We start from the raw sequence: 27,740 nt of genomic DNA on the forward strand, positions 1-27,740 counted from the left end.
TAGCTGACCTGAGTTTGGAAGCACTGTTACAGTGCAAACGATTCAAGTCTATGCAACAACTGTAACAATCAGCTGTTGAGCGTGTTTGTTAGGCCTTTCTTTTTTTTTGCTTATTGGCACAGATTCCGATGGATACTTCACATTTTGTGGTTTCGTTTGATATTATTAACCTATGAAATCGTTAGGTTTTTTCTTCTTATTGTTTGATGGCACTGATTATACGTGGATGCTGCACATTTTGTGGTGTCTTTTGACAAACTAGCCCAAATAAAGCGTTTTTGTGACTTATTCGAGGCTGAAACTATCTATTTAGAGGACGATGCCAAAACTGCCAAAAATAAAAATCGAAAAATGCCAATAATAAGTTATTTTTGGCAGTTTTGGCATATGCCAAAAATAACACGGCCTGTCCATGTTTAATATTTCATAATTTTCTCGTCTACAGCCATAGCCTTCAATGCCATCAAACTATCAGTTGGGATTGCTAGCATTCTGATTTCTCTCTTGGATATTTTGTGATATCACGATAAGAGCCATAGCTATATGATTAAATAACAATATTGCCTTTTGGCTAATAATCCCAGTGCGGCTCGCGAATGGATTCAGATGTTGAATGCGGCCCGCGAGCCAAAAAGTTTGCCCACCCCTGCTCTAGCGCCTACTAAAAATATATAGATTTCTGAAAATCTCACTCATTATTAGTATGAGCTGACAGCTGTTGGTTGGACTCAGCATTTTGATCACATCCGCTACTCGTTAGTAATCTCCTTAAATCACGTTACAACATGACGTCGGTATCTACAAGTATTGGACATAACGCTAATTAACGGTCATTAGCAATCCTACTTATTCATCTAATCTTCATTGACGATTTACAGTTTAAATTGCACTACGCTGGGAACTTTTATTCGGTTGATATGGCACTTGAAAAATATATTAAGATGCGTAATCGTCAGTACTATGTCATGCCCGTATCATTGATGAAAAATTCGAATTATTGTTTCGGGATTATCCATTCCTCCGTGCATTGAAGCATCTGTATGTCTAAGTAATAGATGTTTAGCATGATTAAAACTGTTATAGATTCCAGACGCAAGCGCATGTCGAATTTAACGCCTATATGCAGGAAATATCAAAACAGTCACCATTGCACGGAATAAGTGAGGAGTGAGCGTGTACCGAATTGGAATATTCTCCATTTCAAACGAGTAATTCCAATAATTCCGTCTTGCCATGGCCATATTTATTATCATCTTTCATTTACGTTGTTGCCTGTGTACCAAAACTGATTGAAAACATACACTGCCGACTTTTAACTGTTTAGTGACACTAATTTTCACAATACAATTCACACTGTAACGAAATAACAAAAATAAAATGTTTATAACTGCTTTTCACATAAGGCCACTCCGCGGTACAGTGTCAGTTTTTCCGGCATCGGAGGCGGTCTTTTTACCAGACACGGCATGTCTCCTCTCTTCGCGGATAGAGAATATCCACACCCCTTCGACATCCAAAAGCGGCACCAAATTCTTCAAAGTTTGTAAGCATGCCTTTAACCCTGCACGTCGAGATACGGATCGTGAAGTACTGAACGCTACGCATTATATACATCTGTGTAAATAGATGTATTGTGGGTGTTACCTTATTTTTTGGGGCGAATGGGAATACTTTTGTATAATTTCCTTCGCGAAAGCGGGCCTCTCGACGCTGCACCAAGTCTGTAGGATTAAATATATATATAAAAAAAAAGTAGTTCGTATTTTCATATACAAGTAAGTGTCCACTGCCATCTAATTAGGACGGAGTCACGGAGTGATGATCACAGCATTTTGCGAAAACGCATCGTTCTTCACATGCCGAATTAACATATACACTAGGGTTGTCCATAATTTGGAAAATCTTACGAATCCTCCGTTGTAATGTCTTATTCTATAGATTATTGATAAAAAACGACACTGAGCCTGAAAGAAGCTCACAGGAAGGCCGTTAAGATTTCGTGTAAAGCGTTTGAAAGTAGCTACCGAAGAATGGGCGTGCCAATTACCATAGAACGGCAAGAAGACTGGCAATCACGAAACCACGGCTCTTGATTGGCTAATCGGCTATGCTTCAATGACCACAACAGCAGCAGCTTGCTGCGTAGGTGATCAGGGAGTCTGCTACCGGCGGCGATTCTGAAAGCGCATTTTATGTCGGTTGACAGATAATGATTTAGGATTGATTCAGGGTATGTTGAGGTACGAAATACATGATGAACAAACAACAGCTGCTTCACAAAAACGTCTAAAGCATGATCGCTTTATTGTGAAAGAAACCGCCGTAGCCTATATGCCTTGTATTCAACGAGGGAAAGCATAGGAGCTTATGCAAATACCGACGGATTCCTAGTTTCAGAAAGGCTATATCATTATTGAATACAAAGATAACGCTTAACAATGACACTATAATTTGTGTGATCTTATTGGGCTCAGGTTGTAGTACATAATTAAAGTTTTGAATGCTTTAGGGATCTGCTGAATCAAACGGTTAGGCTTGGCACCCTTCAGATGTTCACAGCAAATTGAATTCACTTGTAAGTGTTTTCAAAGTCCCTAATGATGCCGCAGAAACGAGGTTTAAATGCAAGCACAGACTATGCTTGATATGATGTACAAACTATGCTGCATGCTATGCACTATGCAGCATTGCCTGTGCTTACCTTTACACCCCTTTTCTGCGCGATTATTAAGGACTTTGACATATCCTGTTCAGCATAGTATGTGCTTACTTTTACACCTCTTTTCTGCGTCATCATCAAGGACTTTGACAACACTTGCAAGTGAATACATTTTGATGCAAGCATCTGACAAGTGTCAAGCATAACCCGCTGATTCAGCCGATTCTTAGAGCTTTCAAAACTTCAACTATGTACTACAACCTGAGCCCATTAAGATAACACAAATTATAGTGTCATTGTTAAGCTGTATATTTGTATTCAATAATGATATATTCTTTCTGAAACTAGGAATCCGTCGCTACTTGCATAAGAGCCTATGCTTTCCCCCGTTGAAAACAATGCATAGAGGCTACGGCGGTTCCCTTCACAATGAAGCGATCATGCTTTAGACGTTTTTGTGAAGCAGCTGTTGTCTGTTCATCATGTATTTCGTACCTCAACATACCCTGAATTAATCCTAAATCATTATCTGTCAACCTACATACAATGCGCTTTCAGAATCGCCGCCGGTAGCAGACTCCTCGATCACCAACGCAGCAAGCTGCTGCTGTTGTGGTCATTGAATCATAGCCGATTAGCCAATCAAGAGCCGTGGTTTCGTGATTGCCAGTCTTCTTGCCGTACTATGGTAATTGGCACGCCCATTCTTCGGTAGCTACTTTCAAACGCTTTGCACGAAATCTTAACGGCCTTCCTGTGAGCTTCTTTCAGGCTCAGTGTCGTTTTTTATCAATAATCTATAGAATAAGACATTACAACGGAGGATTCGTAAGATCTTCCAAATTATGGACAACCCTAATATACACTGAGATTCGTGATGGAATACGGTACTCTACATATTCATAGTAGTGTTATTATGGACAAAAGCAAGAAAATATGTCAATATTGTCGGTATTTATGGTATTCGTCTCATTCCACGAATTTGAAAATAATTCAAGCAGGGATGGATCCTGGACATATTCATTCTATTGCCGACCTGATAAAATCACCACGCATATCAAGCTTGTACTCGAAATAGGCATACATAGCCTGCTGACAATACTGACCTGAGCCATCGAAACAAAATACAATTGATCCGAAGAAAACATTTCCAAACCAGGGAGAATAAATTCGCGACCTTCATTCGATTCTTTCCAATACTGATACGCCTGGAATGGAACAAATGTCGACTGATTTCGAATACAGGTCAACATGATGAAAATGCATGTAAAATATTAATTCATACTACCTGATACGCAATGCTTATTCCTCCGTTGTCGGCTATATTTTCGTCAATTGTGGAGTTTCCATTAACCTTGAAGATAAATCGCTGGTAAGGACAATAAACTTCATCATCATGTAGCTTATATGGTGTAACCGTCATAGTGTCGTGGTATGTTTGTAGGTTAGGCCTTTCCGTGTCCATGTCTCCGCGTATTTATAGTCTTAACCTTTCGAAACAGCAATGCTGACGCGAAGATTATACGACGAGCCGTAGCAACGCTGCTATCGGAATTTAATACCCTGGGCAACAATTTTGAACGAAAAATTTGTTGACTTCGATTTTGCACTGTATTTAGGCTAATTTTGGTATGCTGATTCCGAAAATGTCGCAGGTTTTCTTCTATGAAGTTAGTTTTTTAGCTCTACAACAGATGCCCGAAATATGCAAATTTTCACGAATAGACACATATTGCTTTACCATACCTTAGAAATCAACACTTTGATCATATCCTAAGTTTTATACCAAGAGGGTTAATTGAATTATTAGGCAAAAAGGTACTGGTAGCGATCTAGGCCGATGCGTTAGTCCATCCAAGGAAATGTTCGACACAGACTTAATGCAAACTTCAGGATATGGGAAGAAAAATAAACATTTCATTTACTGTCAGCTATACGTCTAATGCCTCATTCAGCTGATCCAGTGTAACTTAACTCTTATACGCTCAAAGATTTTGATGACGATTACTACCTTAGAGAAAGCAGGTGTAGTGAAGAAGATTTAGAAATTAAAGATGATTCGGAAAGTGGAGTATAGTCCATCAACTCAAGTAAATGGTCTGACATAGGCTTTCGGACTTGGAATAGACATCTTCGGAGCTTTTAACGTCCTTAGAAGTGAGAAAAGATTACTTGGAAAGTTAGAGAAGGTATCTCACTTTCGATCAGGAGAAACAGCCCTTTCATCGTAGGCCTACTTTCGGTAGCTTTGTGTATTGCCGCGATACTGACATTGGCATGATACTGATATGAATGGCAAATGTCCATTACCAACTCAAGCATTATCCTAAAGTGTGTGTAACATTCCAAAAAAGCACTAGGGGATGAGGAACTGGCCTCCGAGCTTTGACCTTCAATCCGTTGATCGCTATATTTTATAAGAGCCACTAATTGGGAGAAATATTTATTTTCCGGCCCATGCATAAAGTTTGGTCTAATGAAAATATCAGGTAAAGAATTGTCAATTAAAAGCAAGTGAATGTCTATAACCTCGCTGTGACTTTTACTGGCCTGTCATTACAAAAGTTATGGCTAGTACATTTGTTAGTTCATAAACTCCGCAACTCAACACAGATTACCATTTCATTGGGTCAATCTCAGATTCGGACGAAATACTTGCTTATCATTTGAAAATGTTGTCGTGAAATTGCTTGAGAATACATGGACATAGAATGGTATCGAAATTGCTCAGCTATATTAGAAGCGTCAGAGAATTTATCTGCAACATATGCAAGCATCAAAATACAAAGCATTTCGGCAGAGCCATCTCGCAAATTTCCCGGAAAACATTGTCGTAGTCAGCGATGAGCAAGGAGAGGGTGAGGGAAAGATACAAAATTAGATTGGAGCTTACGTATGTTAACTGACTACCGCTCGAGTATCAAGCGAGATAATCCACTAAATTAAGAGGTATTAGGATAAATATGTACCCTAAAACTCGCACTTTATTTGTTCTTCAGAAGCAATGTCAGTTTAACTCAACCAAATAGAGAATTACTGATGTCCATTTAAAGACTATTGAGATACTTTTGCTTGCTTGTGGCTCTTGAAACATTTGACGCAACAAACACAAAATATTAAAAGCGATAATTTTATGTGGATTGTGAGACAATGTAGTGGGCACCTAGCCCACAAACTTGACGTGATAGAGAAAAACCGAAGTTATTTTTCAATTCAGCACCCAAAAGTTAGTCACAAACAACTGTCGGATAGAAGTCAACAAAATTTGTGTTGCCCAGTGATATCAGTATGTTCGATTGTTATAAAATAGGTCTAGCAAAGCCAAGTTCACAACCGCACGAAATATGCAAGAAGACCTTGGAACAATAAATTCAGGCACCAGATACATGCGTTGTTCTGTCATTCTTATTGACATTTACTCACAAACATGCCGGCTGTATCGTAAAAGAAGTTGTCATACTGTTTCTTCATGCAGTTCGTAGCAGCTTCGAATCGTTCTCGAGATGTGTCTGACCACCAATTATTTAAATTGCCGAATTTATCGTACCTCGAACCAGACGTGTCGAAGCCGTGCGTAGTCTGAAATCGGAGAATCAAACTGATATTAAATACATGATATGTCAGCTACTTCTTTAATAAAACACAAAATACATCGCGTGAACAACATTATCCTTGATTTTGAACTCGCATCAGCAATCTGTTTAGTCTAAACCAGTGGCCCCCAACGTGGGTGATATCCCCCACAGTGGGAGATTTTGGAAACAATATAATACCAGAGGGGGGCGATAACGGATGAAAATGCTTGAACGTCCAGTGATATATATAAAATTAACACGGTAATAAAATACACTTCAAGGCGGCTTATTTTGCATGTGACGCGAGTAAGGGCCAACTCAACGGAAAGTAGACTCGGAAACCAGTATTCCGAGCACACCCACCACCTCGGATAAACGGCCTCATTTGTATTAAATTCACCAGCGACCAGAGTTAGGTGAATATATTGCCCGATTGTGCGTCGTCTTTTTCGGACCCATCAATATATGGGGGGATGCGAAAATTTGTATTGATATTGATAAGGTGGTGATGACTCGAAAGAAGTTGGGAACCACTCATCTATAGACCATATATTCTCAACTGGGGAGTGGTGCCTCCCTAGAAAGGAGTTTCATGACAAATTCAAATTTCTTAACACTGAAAATGATACAGTACTGACTACCTTCATCCGATTGGTGCAAAATATTTACCAAAGATTAAGACAAATAAGAATGAAGTGGTGTAACTGCGACGGAACACCTTTTCCTATTTTGTTATTACGAAATTAGGTCGGCAACAGTACTGCTGTTATCATAACACACATAACACAAGTGTAGGCACCCTCCTTTATAGTGCCACGATTCATTCTTCAGTGTTGCCGAGTATATCGTGCATTGCATCGCATTTCCTCCATTACATTGTACTATCTCGATAAGCGGATAATCTTCCGTTCGCCCGACGCTAATTGTGCAATAACCCAGTTTCGGTAGTAATGGTAGAGATAGACACGCTGAAGTCGTGGACAACCGACCTCTGCATAAGAACCCACTTGCTCTGTTAAAGCCTTAGAGCAGGGGTTCTCAACTTCCCTTGTATAACGGGCCGCATTTTAACAGCAAAAGACGCTGCGTGCAGCAAACAATATTACCTATATTGTATTCATGGGCTACTATTAAATTTAGGCTATTGTAGCCTATTTTCCAGTCGTATACGGGCATTTATACATTTTTATATTCATTATAAAGCAATAATGGACACTGAACAGCGTTCGTAAGTTTGCAGCTGCTGCTTGTGAGAATATGTATCTTCTAGCGGGGCATGTTAAATCCTTCATGGAGCGTGCATTACATTCGTTGCCAAGTCGGTATATGAAACTTCAAATTCTTCCAACAGAGAGCCGAACTCTCTGTTCCAATGCGTGGGCGAGCATGTATAAAATGACGATAACTTTTGCCGTACAGAGGCCATTATCACATTGAGCTCTGAGTGATATGAGAACAAGTCTGATGTTTGGGACCATTTCTGAGCTAACCAATCAACCCTTCTCCTTTCCGTCCATGCCTGGGACCCTGCACCAATATTTACAGAAGTCACCTTTATCAAGTTGATATTTTTCGCTAGTATTCGCAAATATTCGTAAAGTATGTTACGGTTGAAATTACACCTTCCATATCAGATTTCTTGGGTTTAGTGATATTCGAAGTAATTTTAAACGATGCGTCTGAAACGTCGTCGGCAATCTCAACAACCGTTTGCAGCGAGTCAAACAGTCTTTAAAGGTGTAGGCCTACTACGTAGCGGAATTCTCTTGAACCAGGGTCCAGCCGAACAACGACGATTCAAAACAATAACAATCTGAAGTCGAGCATATATCATGAAACGAGAACACAATAAAGCAGTGGTTCTCAAACTTTTTTGCACACGCCGCCCCCCCCCCTCCCAGCCTTTTTTGATGGGGAAAAATTCGTGCCCCCTTATCTTCATATAACATAATGCAACCAAAATGCTAGCAATTCAAACGGCTAGTTTGATGGCATGGAAGGTTATGGCCGTTGATTAGAGAATTCTCAAATACGAAATTCGGACTATACACAGAGAAATAACTATGAATTGGGGATGAATTGCGGGCAGCGTGCAGCGCGATTTCTCTCAGTTGACTGCAGCTTCACGCCCCTTCAGATGCTTTCACGTCCCAAAGGGGGCGCGCCCCCAGTTTGAAAACCACTGCCTTCAAGAATGAGTAATCAAACGAAACAGAGACGGTGCGATAAAATAGCTAAGTATCTAAATTAATTTGTAACAATACCGTGTCATTTGTAATTGCGTGTATAATGAAAGATGTCGCGGGCCGCAAAATATACGTCTGCGGGCCGCGGGTTGAGAACCCCTGCCTTAGAGCGTCCGGTGCTGCGTGATTGAACTATTTTATAAGGCTAGAGTGCAGAAAATTTACATGGCGACTTGCTCTTTTTGGATTGTGTCGACCCTGTATTTGCATCGAAGTATAAGTAATGTGGGCTGGCTAGACGCCACTGTGAAAATCTTTCACACACGCGGAGGGCAATATCACCTGTAATCTATCGTATTTGAAGTCGGTCCGTTGCTACCTACACTCTAATAGTTTTGTCAAGTCAGACAAAAAATTTCGTATAGCCAGTGCTTATCGCAGATAACCGGATATGCGGGCCCCCATACCGCTTTTTAATTTCCTATCAGAATGATGAAGTGGTTCAATCTGGTTTGTGTTAAATCTGAAGTTAAATCTGAAGTTGTGAAGGCGTTCCTAACGTTAGGAATCAATACTTAAACAAAATGACCATTGGGAGGAAAATAACATACACTGTTGGCAACCAAGTCTATTGTTATGGGAGTTGTTGTTATTTGTGGTATTCATGGAGTTTGTCGACTACAATGGTCATTTACACCAGGTCGATATTATTTAGATTTTTGATTCCGTAACTGACGACTTATAGCACGCCCTGCCTCTAGGCCAGGGGTGGGCAAACTACGGCCCGCGGGCCGCATGCGGCCCTCCACACTGTTCTGTGCGGCCCGCGAGAGTCTAAGGAAACTTAATAAAATATTGATAATATGCGTACAAAAAATCGAATTATTGCAGGGACTTGATTAAACTTTTTCTTAGTATATTTCACCATGATAAATCTAAGGCAGTGGTTCTCAAACTGGGGAGGCAACCCCTTGGGGAGGGAAAGCATCTGAATGGGGACGCGAAGCTGAGCTCATCTGAATTTTTTTCGCGCTCCGCGCGATCTGTACCCCAATCCTAATTATTGCGCTTTATTTATTCTGAATTTCATATTTAAAAATCTCTCATCTACAGTCGTAAAATTCCATGCCATCCAACTATCCGTTAGGTTTGATAGCATCTTGGTTGCATTTTGTATTATGACGATAAAGGGTGGCGAACTCTTTTTCCGTCATAGGGAAAGGGGCGTGTCTTAAAAAGTTTGAAAACAACTGTTCTAAGGTAGATACTTCCTATATTATTTTTTTGTTTAATTTCTGAGACGACAGCCCGATATCAAGGCCCATGCAGTTTGGAAAATTTTAACTGCTAAACATCGCAGAAATCCTGAATGAGATTGACTCGGGTTAGTAGTTTAATTTCAGATTGGCCACTCCAGTTTTGATTATTTCAGTGATGTGGTTTTAAAAAACGATTCGCGTGTGTCTTAGGTAGACTCGTTTTCTGTATGCGTAGAATTAGGGTATTTAAATTTTATCTATACACATAGTAGAAGCGTGTTTGAAGCTAGCATGGTTTTGATGCTATCAGCATTGTGTGTCCTGGAGCTGATCCAAAAGTGGAATTGCTACATCAATGAAAAGATCGCTGCTCAGAGATATAAATTTCAATCCTGTTCTAAGAATCGAGACAACCGACTTTCAACTCAATAGTTTTGGCAAATTGGTTACTGAGGTCGACCTGCCTATGAAATCTCGCCACTGTTTCTCACGCGTCCACGACATCACCAAAGCAATGTTAGGATTGGTTTAAATAAGCATACATATTATCTCCTTGTCCTTATTATTTAATGCAATACCAATATTGCGTTTTGGTTTATATTCCCAATTTTATATAGTGCGGCCCGCGAATGGATTCAGATGTTGAATGCGGCCCGCGAGCTCAAAAGTTTGCCCACCCCTGCTCTAGGCTGTTTGTAAGACACCGCGCAAGCGGATGAAATGGAGATGAGGAACCTGGATAAACCTCCATCATTTAGTTTGGAGCTGTGAAGACGACCTCCATCGGACTCAAACCCACAACATATTGTTGTTGTAGCTGTGGATTACATCCTTGCGCTATCTCGCCAGTTGTTATGGGAGCGTTATCTCCCAGTGATACAAAGACACTGTCTTAAAAAGCTGCGGGGTGCTTTCCTCGTCAGCGTTCGACCCAAGGCCAAGTTGGAAAGGGTGATTTCGCAATAGTGTACATGTAGATAATACAATGTCTCATACTTATCGGCCAATAAATTAATCAATATTAAATTGAAACTGCAGCGTACAGGTGGGCTTCATATAGCATTGCTTACAGGTACGATTCGGTTAACATTATTTCAATTCATTGTAGATCTATAGATTCTAGAATATAGATGTTAAATATATTAGTAGTAGGCCTAACTCTGAATAACAACGCCTCTCAGCAGTTTCGTCATGAAAGAGTAGTTTGGAAATTCCAATTAAGGCATTTGCAATACCTATCAATCAGTGACAGTGTAGACTCACTTCGTGTGCCATGGCGTTTCCAATTGCTCCGTATATCATCGAATACGGCTTCGAAAGATCATAGAAAGGTGGTTGCATGATCCCGGCAGGAAACACCAGCGTATTGGAAGTTCTATCGTAAAAAGCGTCAACGTCGACAGGTCCGATCTTCCAGCTAAACAGAGGTAAAATGCTCATATACGCGGTAGCCCATTTCCATATAGCTTAACGTGATCATTAGGCTACAATTGTAATATATTCCTTACAACCGAATATTATTACCATGGTATTCTAAGAAGCCTAATACAAATACCAGAATCCGGGCTAAATAGCGAGCGTAACTATCATTTGAATCGCTACAATGGCAGACGCTGTATTGAAACTCGCTGCTTCAAATCACTCGATATTTTGAACACGAGCCATAAATATCATACATCTGCTGTTGCACCGAGAAGCAACCGCACGACTGGCAATAGGAATACATACAGTTTTGGATAACGTAGGGGTTTAAGGTGAGTTATCGTTATGGTTCCAATACACCGTATCTTATCGACACCGAGTTCGGAACAATCATTATCAAATTCAATTTTCGTGACGTCACAATATGATAGTAGGAAGTCAGAAAACTATAATCCGTTACCGCTAGACAGGGAATATTGCTATATTTCAGCGGTCATGAACCTATGGCTCGCGAGCCATATATGGCTCTTTGAGGTATAAGGCTCATCGGCAAATATATATTTTTTTAATGAATTGCTCAATATTGCAGCGACTTGTTAGTAAATTTTCATCAGGACCAGAATAATTATTCTCGTGACCGTATAAGCATGTCTTTGAGAGGTAAAGACAGTACCGTTTTCGGGGTTAGGCGCTCGGGCAGCCCTTTTCAAAATCCCAAAATTTAAGTCACTGTCGCGCCGGAGACCAATATCACTCGCGAATTCGATGTACCCTACTAAAAATCTTGGATTGCACGATACGTTGATTGATCAAAGAGAATAGCAGACATGGCGATGCCCATGCCCATGAATAACAACGCAGTTATCATATATACGCACCGTCTTCCTGATCTACGCCGCGAAATGAACTGCCGCGGAAGTGACATTCACAATTACACACAACGTCATAGCTATACACGTTCTTGGTTGGTAAGTCGCTTTTTAATACCAGCGATAAAATGTAGGCGAGTAGCGCAACATTATACGTTCCCGCCGAAACTTTGAGAATTGACAAGTCGATCAGTATTTAGATTTTCGGAATCAGTGCAACAGTTGCATTCAGCTCACATCAGTTATTATAAATTCTAAGCTATTTGCGATGAATTGCGGTATCAATGGCCAATTTTGGCCCGTCTGTGCCTTACCTATCACATCGCGCTGCATTTTCGAATAATAAATATGCAAGCCGCCTCATTGTTGGAGGGAAATGTTCAAAATTCAGTCATTCATTAACAGCGATAGAAAATACCAATAGTAATTGAAATATTCACAATTTTCGTTCATTCATCCTGGCGACAGGTGACGAACTGCCTCGCTTGCCTCCCCTGACCCCATGTCACTGATGTATCACACCTCACATTGGGTATATACTGCTGTAGTGATCACTGATCATGTTTGGGTCCACTTACGCATGTGATCATGGGTTGTCGCATTTACAAGCAGCATCACGACGAAGCTACGTTCTTGTAAATGAAATTTCGCATGCTCGAATACGTTTACCAGCATGATTAGTACGAGTTTTTGCAGAGAAAATGAGGCGCACACGACAAATCCCATGTCTACCACTACGTCACGAGTTTTCCATTGTGACGTAACAGTTGATTGACATGTACGGCTCTTTGGGAGTTAAACTGGGGAAAATTTGGCCAATATGGCTCTTCGGACGAAAAAGGTTCCCGAACACTGCTATATTCGATATAGCTTACACTTTCAAGGCGTCCAGATGCAGCCTTTCTAGTTTAGTATGACAATGGCTGTAAAGCTGTTGAAATAATGCCCTGAAGTTTTGAAAATGCTCCTTTTGAGGTAGATTCCACCTTATTTGAATATCGGCATTTTCGGTGAAGGCGTTAAATATCGGTATCGACCAAAATATCCAATATCGGTCGGGCTCTTAAGATTATAAACATCATGCAATATACCTATCCTCCTGCAAAGCTCGATTAACTTTCAACAACAGTTTTCGAAAATCAAACTGTTGGAGTTCAAGATCGTCTTTGAAGAAGTGGTCTCCAGTTATCCTCAGACCTTCGTAACGTTGATCTAGCTTGGGATCGTTCCGGTCAACGATGTAGCGAGGGTACCCGACGCGCATACCCATTTCTTCAACCTTAATCTGTCGAAATGTTGGATTGTATCAGGGCGTAAGTTCAAACATGTTAATTAGTGGTATCAACCATTTTCCATCTGATGACCATGACCACCATCGTTGCCCTGAAAAAAGGTACAAACCCCGCTAATATTCTTTAAGTGCAGAGAGTCAAAAACTTTTGGTCTTCGCAGGCCCTTTTTTGTTACTCAATAGGGTGGAGTGAAAAATGAAAATTTTTGAATTTCAAAAAAAGGTCTTGATATGTGGTGCCAAATAGTAAACAAATAAATTCTATCATAATTTTAGGTTCGTACACCCTCTAGTGCAGGGGTCACCAACTCAAAACGGGTCGCGGGCCACTTTTCAAATTTTGTAGCGGCCGCGGGCCGCATAAATTCCATATCGTTATCAAGTAGTCAACCACGTTTTAAAACTCTACGTCAGTACCGCACTGTGCTACCTACCATAGGCGATAGGTATAGTGAAAACAAAAGGAGTGATATTTTAAGGACTGAAAATAAAATAAAGGATCACTGTAATCAATTTCATTTTATTTTGAACTCTGAGCTGTGCAGGATACCTGAAAACGCTTTTGCGGGCTAGCGAGATACGTTACTAGCGGAAAGACGACCTCCACGTAAAGCTAGATGGTGTGGGGAAGTCCTAAGCCAGTGCTTCTAAATCCTTTTTAGACATGTCCCCCTTTATGATACTGAAAAATTACGCGCGCGCCTCCTCCCCCCTTATCGTCATATCACAAAATGCATCCATCGTGCTAGTAATACCAACAGATAGTTTGATGGCATGGAAGGTTACGAATGTTCATGAGAGAATTCTATAATATGAATTCTGGATTATACACAGAACAATAACTATTACTATGAATTCGAGGTATATCGCGCATAGCGCGAAAAATTTTTCAGTTGGCCGCAGCTTCGCGACCCCTTCAGCTGCTTTTAAGCCCCAAGTTTCAGTACTACTACCCTAAGCCGTTTTCTACGCGTCTCGGTCTTGGCAGTGTTTCTACCATTGCACGTCAATTTCAACATTTCAAAGTGTTTTTTTTAACTTTCTTCCGAAATCTCGAATCAAGTCGCAGCCGCAAAATATGACCTCGCGGGCCGCGTGTTGGTGACCCCTGTTCTAGTGGTCGTGCAATTTCACCGAACGAGCCAAAAACAGCTAATTTCGCTATATCTTGATCATCACTTACACTAGAAAGTCAGTTTTGGGCTTAAAAGATGCAGAAGCAACATGTTTCTATCTCACTTCCATAGAACTCACTCTTAAAAATGAACAGAAAAAAAGTTACAAGCAAATTTCTGATTTAATAGGTAAAATTAAGCACTGAAGCAGTGGGTAGGATGTCAAAAGCGTGTAGTGATTGATCTCATGACTGAGCAACATACCCTATCAATTATAATAACTTTTCAAAACTTGCTCAAACAAATGAAACCCCTCCAAGCATAAATAGGGCTCGGGCATCGAATAGAGACTGCTAAAACTGTATTTAAAACAGCGTCCATTGGAGGTGCAGCGTCACGATATCGGTAAGTTTATAACAACGGTCCTCATGAGATTTCTTACCAAAATGCTGTGGTAGGGTTTGTATCATATTTGTCACAAAGCTCCTGAATGAAAGCACAAAAATTTAAAATACACATTCAAAACACAAACATCAATTATATACTGGAAACAGAAAATTTTTGTAGCAGTATCATATGAGTATCAGTGTGCACAAACATTAAAATCATGTTTAGTATTGAAAGATTTCATCTGCCTTCAAGAAATCAGTTTTTGTCAGATTAGGCTATCTCTACTTTTAAATCCTGAAACATTGAGCAGATGCTTATGTCACCACAGTCACATGTCTTTCCACTGCCTGGTTGTGGCAGGGATGACTGAGCCTTAATGGTGATGATCATAGATTTCCCAGCTCGTGATAAGACAAGGTCTTGATTGCGATGCAGGCGGCTGTTCAATATTTTTGAGGTTCAAGTTGACAATTTGGTGGAAAAGATTAAGCCTTGATGTTGATAACTGGAATTTGGAAGAATCTGATGCTGGTGTCAATGTTGCTGCCTTAGGGTTTGGTTTCATATATATATCCTCCTTCAAAGTCGTCAATTATAACCAGATCTGCAATATGTAGAGGCTGGGCTCGTCGTTCATTCAATATGGTTGACTCTCGCATCTCAAGTTTTAAAGTACTATGTGGGACAGAGTCGTCCATCGAGAAATCTGAACTGTCATGCTCAATTCTGCATGGAGGTCTATTTTCCGTTATGGTTTGAAATAAAAATGCACAATTCCATTGTAGATGGTGCTAAAAATTTCCACAATATAGTTTCCCGTGTCACAAAGCTGACTGATACCCGAATTCACTATCTTGCACTATCTTTGCTACGAAGAAATGCTCATTTTGAACATCCAGAAAATGTTTGCTGGGAATGCTTTGGTGACGAGGAGGGAAACGTCCGAAGACTTACAGTTAACAAGATTACAGCTATGCGCAGAACAACCACACCATACCAAATTCCAATTATGAATTTGAAGGAAGATATATAAATGACAGTAAACCTGAAAACAGCGACATTGAGCATCAGTTTCTTCCAAATTCCAGTTATCAACATCAAGGCTTAATCTTTCCACCAAATTGTCAACTTAAACCACAAAAATATTGAAAAGACGCAGCAATCAAGACCTTGTCAGATGTCGAAGTGGAAAACCTAAGATCATCACCATTAAGGCTCAGTCATCCTTGCCACAACCAGGCAGTGGAAAGACATTAAAACGTGGTTACTGAAGCGTCTACCCATGTTTCAGGATTTGAACGTAGAGATAGCTTCATCCGACAAAAACTGAAGTCTTGAAAGCAGATGAAATCTTTCAATACTAAACATGATTTTAATGTTCGTAAACACCGATACTCATGTGATACTGCTACAAAAATTATCTGTTTCCAGTATAGAATTGATGTTTGTGTTTTGAATGTGTATTTTCAATTTTTGTGCTTTCATTCAGGAGCTTTGTGACAAATATGATACAAACCCTACCACAGCATTTTGGTAAGAAATCTCATGATAGCCGTTGTTATAAACTTACCGATGTCGTGACGCTGCACTACCAATGGACGCTGTTCTAAATACAATTTTAGCAGTCTCTATTCGATGCCCGAGCCCTATTTATGCTAGGAGGGGGTTTCATTTGTTTGAGGAAGTTTTGAAAAGTGGTTCTAATTGATAGGGTATGTTGCTCAGTCATAAGATCAATCACTACACGCTTTTGACATCCTACCCACTGCTTCAGTGCTTAATTTTACCTATAAAATCAGAGATTTGCTTGTAACTTTTTTTCTGTTCATTTTTAGGAGTAAGTTCTATGGAAGTGAGATAGAAACATGTTGCTTCTGCATCTTTTAAGCCCAAAACTGACTTTCTAGTGTAAGTGATGATCAAGATATGGCAAAATTAGCTGTTTTTGGCTCGTTCGGTGAAATTGCACGACCACTAGAGGGTGTACGAACCCAAAATTATGATAGAATTTATTTGTTTACTATTTGGCACCACATATCAAGACCCTTTTTTGAAATTAAAAAATTTTCATTTTTCACTTCACCCTATTACTCAATCACCCCACCCACCCGTGGCGAGATAGCGCAGTGGTATAATCCGCGGCTGCAACACCAATGGGTGCGGGTTCGAGTCCGACCGAGGTCGACTTCCTAATTCCGATACCTAAGTGTTGGAGGTTTACCTAGGCTCCTCCTCGCCACCTCATTCGCGTCAGCGGTGTCTAACAAAAGCCTAGAGGTGGGCCGTGCTATAAGTCGGCAGTTACGGAAAATAAGAAGAATATCGGCCTGGTGTAAATGACCATAGTAGTCGACAAACACCATGAATACCCCAAAACAAACAAACAAACCCCACCCACCCTCAAACCCCATCTAGTTTTTGTTCATGTTTAGCTTAATTATCGTCCAAGCAGCATCTGTCTTGTGCAAATATAACCATTAAACTGTCAGTCGGAGTAAGATTGAAAATGAAAGTATATTATGCGACATTTTTTATACTTTTATTGTTTCAAAGCATAAGTCAAATCACTCAATTTGATTTCTTCAGATGCATGCCGTAGAAAAAAGTATTGAATTATTTTGCCATGTTCTAGACATCTGCGAGTCTGATTTCATATGAGCGGGAGTCGAAAATCAACTTGCTCAAAGATATGTGGAAGTGAACGAATAATAACACGAAATGCCTAGTATGAATATGTCATGGGCCAACCGACAAATCTGAGAAACATATTTTCAAATGAACATATCATGTCCACTACCACGTCCAGACAATAGTGGTGATTTTCATAACAGGAGAAAATGGAGTCCCACGGACCATATTAGGAACATACTTCAGAAAGTCTTATGAATGCAACTGTGAATGTGGAGTGATAGCGTAGTGGTACTATCCACAGCTGCAACACCAATGGGTTGCGGGCTCGAGTCCGACCGAGGTCGACTCCGAGATTGCACCACGTTCAGCGGAGAAGTGTTCACTGTTCACAGCAACTGGGCGAAATGGCCCCTGTATCACGGTTCCGGAATATATTTCCAAAAATTTCACTTGCATAATGTTATTACTCATCTGCGTTACTCGCGAAGATGCATCTTGTGAGTTCAAAAATAGCCACCTTTGATTGACTGTTAAAAGTATGCGAACACAGAATCAGATTAACTTTTCGAAACCGCATAATTGCACATACTTCTAAGACCTTCGTTTTCTACTTTCACTTGAAGTAGCTTTGACGTGTCTTGGTAATCAGTACTTCTGCTTGTGATTGCGTAGAGATCTATGACTTGCTGATTAACCTGAGCATGAAATCAAATCATCATTCGTATTGTAAACTTAGAGGTTTCGCTGATTCTCTGAAAATATGATCTGCGAAGCTCGGGTTGAGAAACACTGATTTGATAAAAATAAATATATATAAATATATTCATTAGTGACTTGGAGTGTATGTATATATGTAATATGTACACATGATGTCTGAACAATAGTGATTCCGAGCGTCGTTTTCAGAACACGGCACATACAGCGATCTCACGATACCTGCAGGGTACATAGTGCAATTACTTTGCTACATGCTTAGAGATCCTCACCAACGCCATCATTTTCGTTCTGTGATCCATCCAAGAGGCATCCCGTAACATTTGTTTGAAAGACAAGAGGATGTTGTTAACCATTTCTGTAACCTGTTGCAAAAAATGTCAATTGTTTGCCTAATACATAAGTAACACGCCCTTACGACAACATACACGAATGGAAATTTCTATTTGTAATTTGTAATTAGCATGAACCCGTGGTCTCACATTGATTTTATGGGTGCCACAAAAATTATTTGTTTTTATCTGTAACAGAATCAATGAAAACGACACTGCCACACCTCGCAATTCAGACAAGATTGATTCCCAAGTAGAGATTTGTTCATGTCGTGCGTGAGTACGGATAACCTTCATCACAGTAGATGTTGGGGTACTTTTCATTGCATAAAAACTTAACTTCATGTTTGTCTCATTGATGGAAGGAGGCAGACATTGTTTGTGAAAAATATCTCTACATTCTTTATTAGTTTCATGAGAAGACTTGGAGTAAATCAAAGGGTGTTTATTAATTTTTGAATGCCCTGTATGCAGTCGATAGGGAAAAAGGTCAACAATGATGTAATTACGGCATCCGGTTTGTGTTATTTAGTTACTATCAAGAAATTTCGATATTCTGTGATCATACTATATTATCGTTATATATTATAAAGTTCTGCATGCTACCGCACTTACCGTTACTTTGCTCTGTTCAGGGACATGTTTCTCGACGTACATCGCTGCGAGTGGCAGCACAAACGACTTCGAAACGATTGTCACACATTTCTTCCAAGGCATACTCTCTGATTCGGCCCCCGTTATTGCCTTTCTAAATGCAATTGACACTGGGGGTTCACGAGTATCGTTTGCATCAGCCCTGATCATACCTGAAGTTTAATTCTGTTCTTCGGAGTGGCGGCGGAAGGGATTTCATCCTCGATACCAGCGTTGATGTGATAACATAATCTTTAATTACTCTGTTGAATTGTGATGCATGCAAGAAATGGTAATCCAATCATTGATAAAATTCAGATATAGTTCCACCCAGAAGAATTGTATTGGAGTATTTGCATGATCAATCTATAAATTTACCACGAAATGCAGCTTCAATGAGAAGGTTAGATATTTTGATACTGTAAACTTGACATGATGTGATATACGGCCTTTATGATAAATCTAAAGCATCCGGGTGATATGATGCACATGATTAGATGGACAAAATTTTTGAAGTTGAAATTAAACTCAATGAATGCAATAAGGAAAGTAGTTATTCAGCTTTCCTCAATGACAAGAAGTTTTGGCGCTTTTCGAAGTAAGATATCATCATTCAGAGCTATAGTGCACATCCAGGTGAGAGCGATGGCGGATATTCGTTTCGCACTCGTGTATAAGTTTTTGAATGAGAGCAACAGCTTACGAATAAGGATATGTCTTCAATACTCTTGGTAGACGAGTGAGGTAATCTTCAGCATAAACGACGATTTCGCTCTCAACGGGCAGGTGAATGTCCACCTTACTCGTCACTGCGTTAATGTACACATACCAATTGAAATCCGACGACAAAGTTTGATTTGTTTCTGAAAGTATATGCCAGAATAATTTGCACAGTCCAGAACAGCAGATCTCAACTGGGGGTGCACGGAACCCTGGGGGTCCACGACACCTCTAAATGTGAAAAATGGCTGATAATCCGATTTGACATTAGGGAAATAACGAGGCAGTTCCCCTTCATAACTGCTAAAACGTCAAAAATCACATCAACAGAATGGCAATCTGAGATGAAATATCCTACTGTGCAAACTCATTTTAATTACCAAATTGCCAATAGCTTAATGATACAAACATCTTTCTGTTTAGAGATGTTTTGTTGTGGTTTGTAGAAAAAAATTAAAAGTTGTAGTAGTAAGGTCAATTACGGTGGCTTTGAAATTATTCCAGAACCATTTCGGATTTGAAGTTGTCAGTCTCAACTAATTAAGGAACAGCCGTTTGAAATAGAAATTCCTGAAGAGTTCTTTGCTAATCTGTACCAATAAAGGGATTGACACTTCGCCGCAGAATCCATTTTTACTGTGATGTAGGCTAGTCCACATATAACCACTATTTCAGAATAACTTCCAAGACGAGCTATTGGATATAAATGACTAGGCTGGATATGATATGTTCATTACGAAATTTGTTTCCTAATTATGGTGCCATATATTTTGCGATGCAAAATTGTCGTCAGAAGCGTTACGTGATATTACTATATTCACATCCTTCAATCTTTCGGGAAATGGATTTTCGGCACTCTTTATTATATAATAAAAGGCGTGGATTTTCAAGCACTATCACATATGTCAGGAAATGCCGGTGCCGAATTCGCTTTGAAATAATACAAGTTTGCCCAATTTCTACTTTATATCGTAATGTGATTGACAACAAATTTTGTCTTGTTGCTGTTTATCCAGAGCCTATAGGTAATATTTGTACATGACAGATCACGGTTGCACGATATTTGAGCAAAATTTGAACAAAAACTGGTGGGGGTCCGCGAAGACAAAAAGGTTGAGAAGCACTGGTCTAGAAAATAAAGCAACAACTTATCGGCTAGGTAGTCCAGCATTGTATCTTGTCCACACGATATAAAGTCAAGATCAACTATACAGAAAGGCCTTGTAGAATTTTGAAAGTTGATGATCTGTATTGTTTCGGAGGAGTGTCAAGACTTATCCACAAATGTTTTTCAAGTTTTCGCGGTCTGTTCCAAGATTTTGATACCTGCTAAAGATGTTCACTCTCATAATAGAATCGTGTGTTCATATTGAAATGATACTATTCTATTGTATATTGAAGTACTGTACTCCAAGAAGCTGTTCAAATACTCTCATAATACAAGTTCCTCCTGAAAAGGAGATATTTGCTCACTCGGACTGAATATCAACCTAACTCAGAGATTCGTTGAACTTACTCGGGACATATACATTTGGAATGCAATATCACAACAATATATCCGTGATTAGATTTAAACAATAGATTTAAATTGATTTATTTATTTAGCCTACCTCTTATTGTCATTGTAACACCATTACCGTAATTAACCTCGACTTGCATAACGATTTTATGGGTTTGCAGCTATATAAGTTGTACCTACAATTACTACAATCACTGCAGTGCATTGGAAAGCCTAGACCTAAAGTGAGGCGAGCTACAATTCGGCAGCAACGACTTTTACGATCGGGACGCTTGGGAGTGAGAGCGACTGAAGAATGATTGTGAAAAGACTGAAAGACGTTCACGATAAAATAAAAAGCAAACACCCACGAACAGTATAAAATTTGTGTCGTGGGTCACAATGCCTAAAAGGGAGATAAGCACCACTGTGTTGTGACTAGGGATGGTGTGAACGAGAGGTTCACGTTCGCGTTCTGTGTGTGAACCTCGGAAATTTAGAGGTTCACGTTCACAAACGAACCTTAGGAGGTTCTGCACTGCGTACCTTTTTCATATTTTACAATTTTCACGTTATCATAACATCTTTGGTTTAATCTTATTGCATTTTAATTGCGGGCCACTCTACGCAAGGCGCTGGTATACCATAAAAATCAACACTAAACGAGCTTGCACTTTGACAATCCCTATAATTTTACCTGATTTGTTACAAAAGTTTTCTCGAAATATCCAGCTTTCTGTTTGTGAATATTTAGTGACTCTCTGCTGTGAGCTTGACCCGCAATCACACAACATCAAGAGCGAAATACGCTACCTGTAGTGAGTCAGCGAATGATGCTTATTCAATCAATCAATGGAATTGATATCGTCTGATGTAAAAAAATCTAGCATGGGTGCGGTGTCGATCTCGATTTCATATGTTTATTGTATCATAAAAACCTAATCCGTGCGATTTGGTTGTTGGCTACTGCTGTATAACTTGTTAATGGAGTAAAACCCGATTTACACTCTGCTCAACATCAACGTAGCAACACTCAGACACCGAATACATTGGTCGGTCTGGCCTAGACCGTTAAGACGTAAGCTTATATTCCCTTGCAAGTCCTCGTCGAGATTGTTAGCAAGGCGATGGAAGAAATTGATTTTATGGGATTATTATATCATTTGATTGCTCCAGTCGATACATTTACCGACGTTTTAAAAGTCATTATATACTTCAGCATTGTGGCATTATGTGGCCCGAGTCGTCGCTAGGTATCGCGTACATTAATATACATCTCATCACTGAAATGTAGGGTTGGAATTAGTAATATGACGTCACATGACGTCATGAGGTTCACGTTCGCGTTCACACAGAACCTTTCAAAAAGGTTCGCGTTCACACGAACCTGAACCTTTCAGAGGTTCACACCATCCCTAGTTGTGACCAATAATGCATCTATCTGTTTGCTGCTATAAGTTATAGGTTACGTAGAATTAATACAATGTAGAACAGTGTTTCTCAGCCGCAGATTCGCGGACCGGTGCCTCGTGTAAGACCAATAAACTATGAGGTCATAATCAGTCACGACACAACCAATTCATCTCGCCTGGTCGTCCGGTGATATATCATATTTCATTATTGCACAATACAAATACAAAGAGACTGAACAGGTCTTGGGACTCTTTTTTACCTTCAATCGTTGTTTTCATGAAATTCTTCAGGATATCAATCCGTTGCTCTTTTGATGACATGATTTGCGACAGGTCTGTTTCGAACGCCAATACCTGAATGGATCGATAGATAGATCGCAGTGATTTACAAGTTCGACGTCAGCGGACTAGTCGAAGCAGTCCAAGAATATTTCTCTGCAACTCAAAGATATCGTCTGAAGAGGTCACTGACCAGTTAAGAGATACTGCTATTATATTTGGGTACACAAGAAGGTCTAGCCTACCACTGTCGCTATTTAGCTACTCAAGAAGTTATGTTGTTAGGTTAGTTCCAGTTTTACTCAATTATTTAATCGAAACTACTTAATTTTACAGTTTGTATTTTGAAAAGTAGGCGTAGATAGTGGGATATGTTTCCAACAATTTTATCAATGAATTTGTACACACAATTTTATGAAATATAGTGACTGTATCATAGTAGAGGAATATATTGTCGAACATTGCACCTATTTGTGGAATCACCTGTCACTCAGTGACAGCCTCGAAGATAAATGTTTTATTTCGAAAGCAGCCACCTCCCATTACCTGCTAAAAGTATTCTAACCCTCGATCAATTTTACTTATTGAGAGTACTTGACTACTTTTCGGACCTTCAGACCTTTATGTTCTGATTCTTGATTTAACATATATATAGGCGTATCTGCTTGTTGGAACTGAGGAGAAATTTATGGCGTTTCATATACTTCTACTTCAGTGCCAACGATGACCACGGCCTTTATTCTGTGTGACCAAGAAAATTTCCCCTTCGCCTCACTGCCTTGAAGCAAGAATATAGAGAACTAGCAAGAAATAAAAAGTGTCAATTCCGCCACTGGCAACAAATTACACAAAATTACCACATTTCGTATATTACTTTTGCAATACCGCTTTACTGTATTTGTGTAATAGTTGTATCGTATCACATTTGTGAGGCTGTCAGAGAGGTACAACGAAGGAAATTATCAAACTTTTGTAACTGCACCTAGGTTAAAATATAGTTGACTAGCCCAAGACTATATATTCAAATATTCCAAATAAGTCAGAATAATTTTAGACACAGGCGCTTACCGTGCGAGATTTCCATCCCCATATTGAATAGTCAGGCCGAATATTGCCAGACTTCTAACTGACTACATTTTCCTAATCGAAAACAAAGTTTCGTCGTTGCTCAATTATTGTTCATTTTAGCCACCAGCATTCTTCCCATTAATTAACATATTTCCATACCTGTTCTACTGCTGATCTAATTTCATCGAGTGTCGTTGGCGACGAGCTTCCAATCTGTTTAAATAAGTTTTGCGTAATATGCATGCATTCTTGTGTATTCGTCCAAATGTAAAATAACATCATACCTGTCTCAACCCGTTAACTAGTTCAAGATAAAATTCCACCAAGAAATCCTTGTACTGTTGACGTGTGTCTACATGAGATGAAGAAGTATAGTATTCTGGCGACGGCATGAGAAGTTGTGGCTGATCCATCTATGCAAGAACGTATATGATGGCCGATGTCTCACAGTGTGACAATCAATCTTTACGCGACATGCATAATCGTATAGGAACAATGAGTTATGCTTATTGCAACAGTAATGTAATTAAAGCTTTACTTCGTGTGCAATGTGGTAATCAATGCATATATCTTTTGCGACTGAAATTACCAGACACTGGGAGATAAAACTTTCACGCCCATGTATACAAAGATTAAAGCGTAAAGTGTTATTTCATTATAATCAACAATGAGAATTATTGCGTGTACTTTGGATATGTGACAATACACTATTCTTAAATAGAGCAGCCTAGAGTTTAGATAAAAAAAACATTTATTACGAGAAGGTTTTTCAAACTTACCGAAGGAACAAATGCGGTTGAATTGCTGTCATCAACGGTAATATCGAATTTGATAATAGGGGATGCATCGTTCAGCATTTTAATATGTCCCAAATACCGCTCCCAATCGAACTCAACATCGTCATTAAATAGCATATGTGCGTCGCTGACTCCCAAGATGGGTGAACCACCAAGTTCTCTGATGAATTCCAGTATGAACTCCCATCCGTGATCAAGATCTGAATATTTGGCTGAATTGTGAGTAACTGAACTTATTTCATCATTTACAAACCATAATCAGAGAGCGATCACATGTATAGGCAGGACACGTAAGAATAAAAAATACTTGGTGAGTTAAATCTATTTATCGCGCAACTTTATATTCTAAAAAATTCATACATGTAAGCTTATATTATTTATGTGAATAGGGTATCAATTGATGGCTTACTTTCGGCAAGGCAAGATTTGTAGAAAGATTTTGCTTTCAGTATTGAGTCCCTGTCCCGTGCGTTAGTCTCTTCCAGTATTTCTGAATAACGTTTAAATGTGTACTTTAACGGTGATTGATAGCGTAGGCCAGTGGTTCCCAACCTTTTTCATCTCGTGCCTCCCTTGGCCGAAATTTAAGCCAAAATTCCCCCCTTAGGATAAATCTCCCCGATGATTAAAAAAGGTCATTTTTACCGCGCAAACACCTGTTGACTGAGAGAATAAGACGGGCGGTGCCGGGTGTTTGTTTCTAGCAGTGCTGTAATAACACTTCGTAGACCTCCAAAAATAATGGCCTTGGTTCCAATTAAACAAATGCTGGAAGGCATGACTCAACAGACCCCCTCACTTCCATTTGTACTTTCGGCTTAACATGCACCAATCGCTAATATAACTGCCCTGAAAATCAGTATCCATAAATTTACTGCTCTCGCGATTTTTTTCTCAAGTTTGCGTATGCATTTGGCCAATAATATTGGTACTTTCATATATAGCAGGGTTGACCAGACTCGATTCACCATTTTCTGATGACTCGACTTGACTCGAGTCATTTTCTCAAAATACGGAAACGACTCGACTCGACTCGAGACAATCTGGGTATTGACTCGACTTGGACTCGAGTCATTGTGCAGGACTCGAACAAAGCCATATGACTCGAGAATATAAAACGTTGGACGTTGGAATATTTTGTCACTGTCTGAAAATGTTGACTTGAAAATATAAGATAAATTGTTTCACTAGAGGCTTTATTGTGATAGATCGGCACGACATTTGCTCGCTTAGGAAATATTTGATTGACAGGCCGTCGCTTGCCTACAAAATTGTCTTGCGAACTGCAGCACATCTGAACTAGTTTAAAAATGGGGAGAGGGGATTCGTATGTGAAAAAGAGATTTCAAATAGCATTTGAACATACTTTCAGCAAACAAAAAACAGCCAAAAGGAGCATACGTTCGGATATAACTGGTTGACTACATGACAGTTCGGGCATGAACAATTTGGGAAATCCGTTACAATTATAAAGTGGAATTCCTCCCTAAAAATTGCAAAATTCCCCCCAAGGGGGGAATTCCTCCCCGGTTGGGAACCACTGGCGTAGGCGAACAAGATATATTAATATCAAAGAATTTATGTTAGTTTACCCCAACACTATAGCTTGTACTTTATGCTCTGCCATAAGAGAGTATAAGAATCAGATGATATGTGTTGCAGACTTATAGCAAAAGGGTGGTGGTAGGCTATTCAACGGTTCTCAACTGCCGGTCCGCTGACTTGACCGTGTTAAGTTCCCGGTAGGTCCGCCAAAGACAATACATTATATATCTCATTTTTAAATGCAAAATATTAATTAGACAAATGACACATGTAATGGTATATTGAGTTCGTTAGAAGAGTTGCAACATGTATTTCAACATGGCGTCTTAACATAGCATTCATGGTCTACTTTAGACTTCGCTTGTCACGTTACAATGCAGTAAGTGTTGCACGGAACTTGTTCTAATTAGCTTAGAACTCGTGGCACTGAAGAAACTGGTAAAAACGTAAAATTTAATGTTCCGCCTGTGTTCCTCACCTTTCAATAGCAATTGTATTCGATGCTGGGCTATGTGGAACTGACTGAAATAAGAGGCATCGGGAGGTATTTGATGACGTTGCGTCCAACCGCCGCACGCAAACTGGTAAAAGTCATTGCATGGATCCGCTGTCAGATCCATTGCGCTACGAATTTCTCGAGCTTTTAAAAATCGTAGCCGTTAAGAAAACTTCACCAGATTTAGCATCATCAACTCACCAGCCTTGATGCATCCCTCATTGTTGCAGACACCTAACACGAAAAGCCAATAGGAAATGTAGGTCCTGATTAAGGTGTACGATTAAAACTCACCGTCGCTATGCCTTGAAATTAGTTGCGAGTCAGCGAACATCAACATAAGCGATAAGATAAGAATGATATCTTCCATTTCGCTTCCCTTTTCAAAAAGCTATTCCCGGCCCAAATCTCCTATACCTTGACCTTCCCGAAATAAGTAGAACTATGCGTTACGCTACATTGATAGCATATATATAGCATACCCTTTCTAACTCTTGCAGTTTTAGCCTTGACTTCATCTAATTCTAAACCATACTTGCATATCTATTAGTATTTGCTACAGTGGTATTTAGGTTTACGTAGTTCATGACATACAACATTGCACTTAACTGGAGCTCATCCGATTGAGTAGAATTACGACGCTACTATGTTGACTAGTGGCAGCAAAAGTCTTCTCTTATATAAATATATATATCCAGCTGTGCGAAAATTCTATAAGCGTATATTGTCCCCAGAGAAATGCAAATTATGTATAACTTGACTAGCGATATTATCATACAAGACACTGCGCTAATCCACTTCAGCTATATACACTGCGATCGCTTGCTGAGGGATTTTGTAATGAAATAT

At 39.6% G+C, this 27,740-nt stretch overlaps 1 protein-coding gene across 1 annotated transcript; it reads right to left on the bottom strand.

Moving 5' to 3' along the window:
* Positions 1 to 1,221: 1,221 nt before the first annotated feature.
* Positions 1,222 to 27,521, bottom strand: LOC145439834 (membrane metallo-endopeptidase-like 1). The gene is made up of 20 exons (XM_080317470.1): positions 27,374 to 27,521; positions 27,186 to 27,314; positions 27,093 to 27,125; positions 26,874 to 27,035; positions 25,260 to 25,340; positions 24,833 to 25,050; positions 24,338 to 24,466; positions 24,213 to 24,266; positions 22,967 to 23,060; positions 19,780 to 19,939; positions 19,250 to 19,339; positions 19,059 to 19,191; positions 18,384 to 18,476; positions 13,062 to 13,255; positions 10,943 to 11,096; positions 6,083 to 6,238; positions 3,948 to 4,013; positions 3,766 to 3,867; positions 1,645 to 1,721; positions 1,222 to 1,561 (listed from the first exon to the last, which is right to left on the bottom strand). The coding sequence occupies exons 2-20, from the start codon at positions 27,259 to 27,261 to the stop codon at positions 1,453 to 1,455; spliced, it is 2,181 nt and encodes a 726-aa protein (XP_080173596.1). The 5' UTR covers positions 27,262 to 27,314; positions 27,374 to 27,521; the 3' UTR covers positions 1,222 to 1,452.
* Between the last annotated feature and the right edge of the window lie 219 nt (positions 27,522 to 27,740).

Source organism: Botryllus schlosseri, chromosome 5 (genome assembly GCF_051294905.1).
Source record: "Botryllus schlosseri isolate E-star chromosome 5, Bs_hap1, whole genome shotgun sequence".
In the NCBI taxonomy this organism is placed as follows: domain Eukaryota; kingdom Metazoa; phylum Chordata; class Ascidiacea; order Stolidobranchia; family Styelidae; genus Botryllus; species Botryllus schlosseri.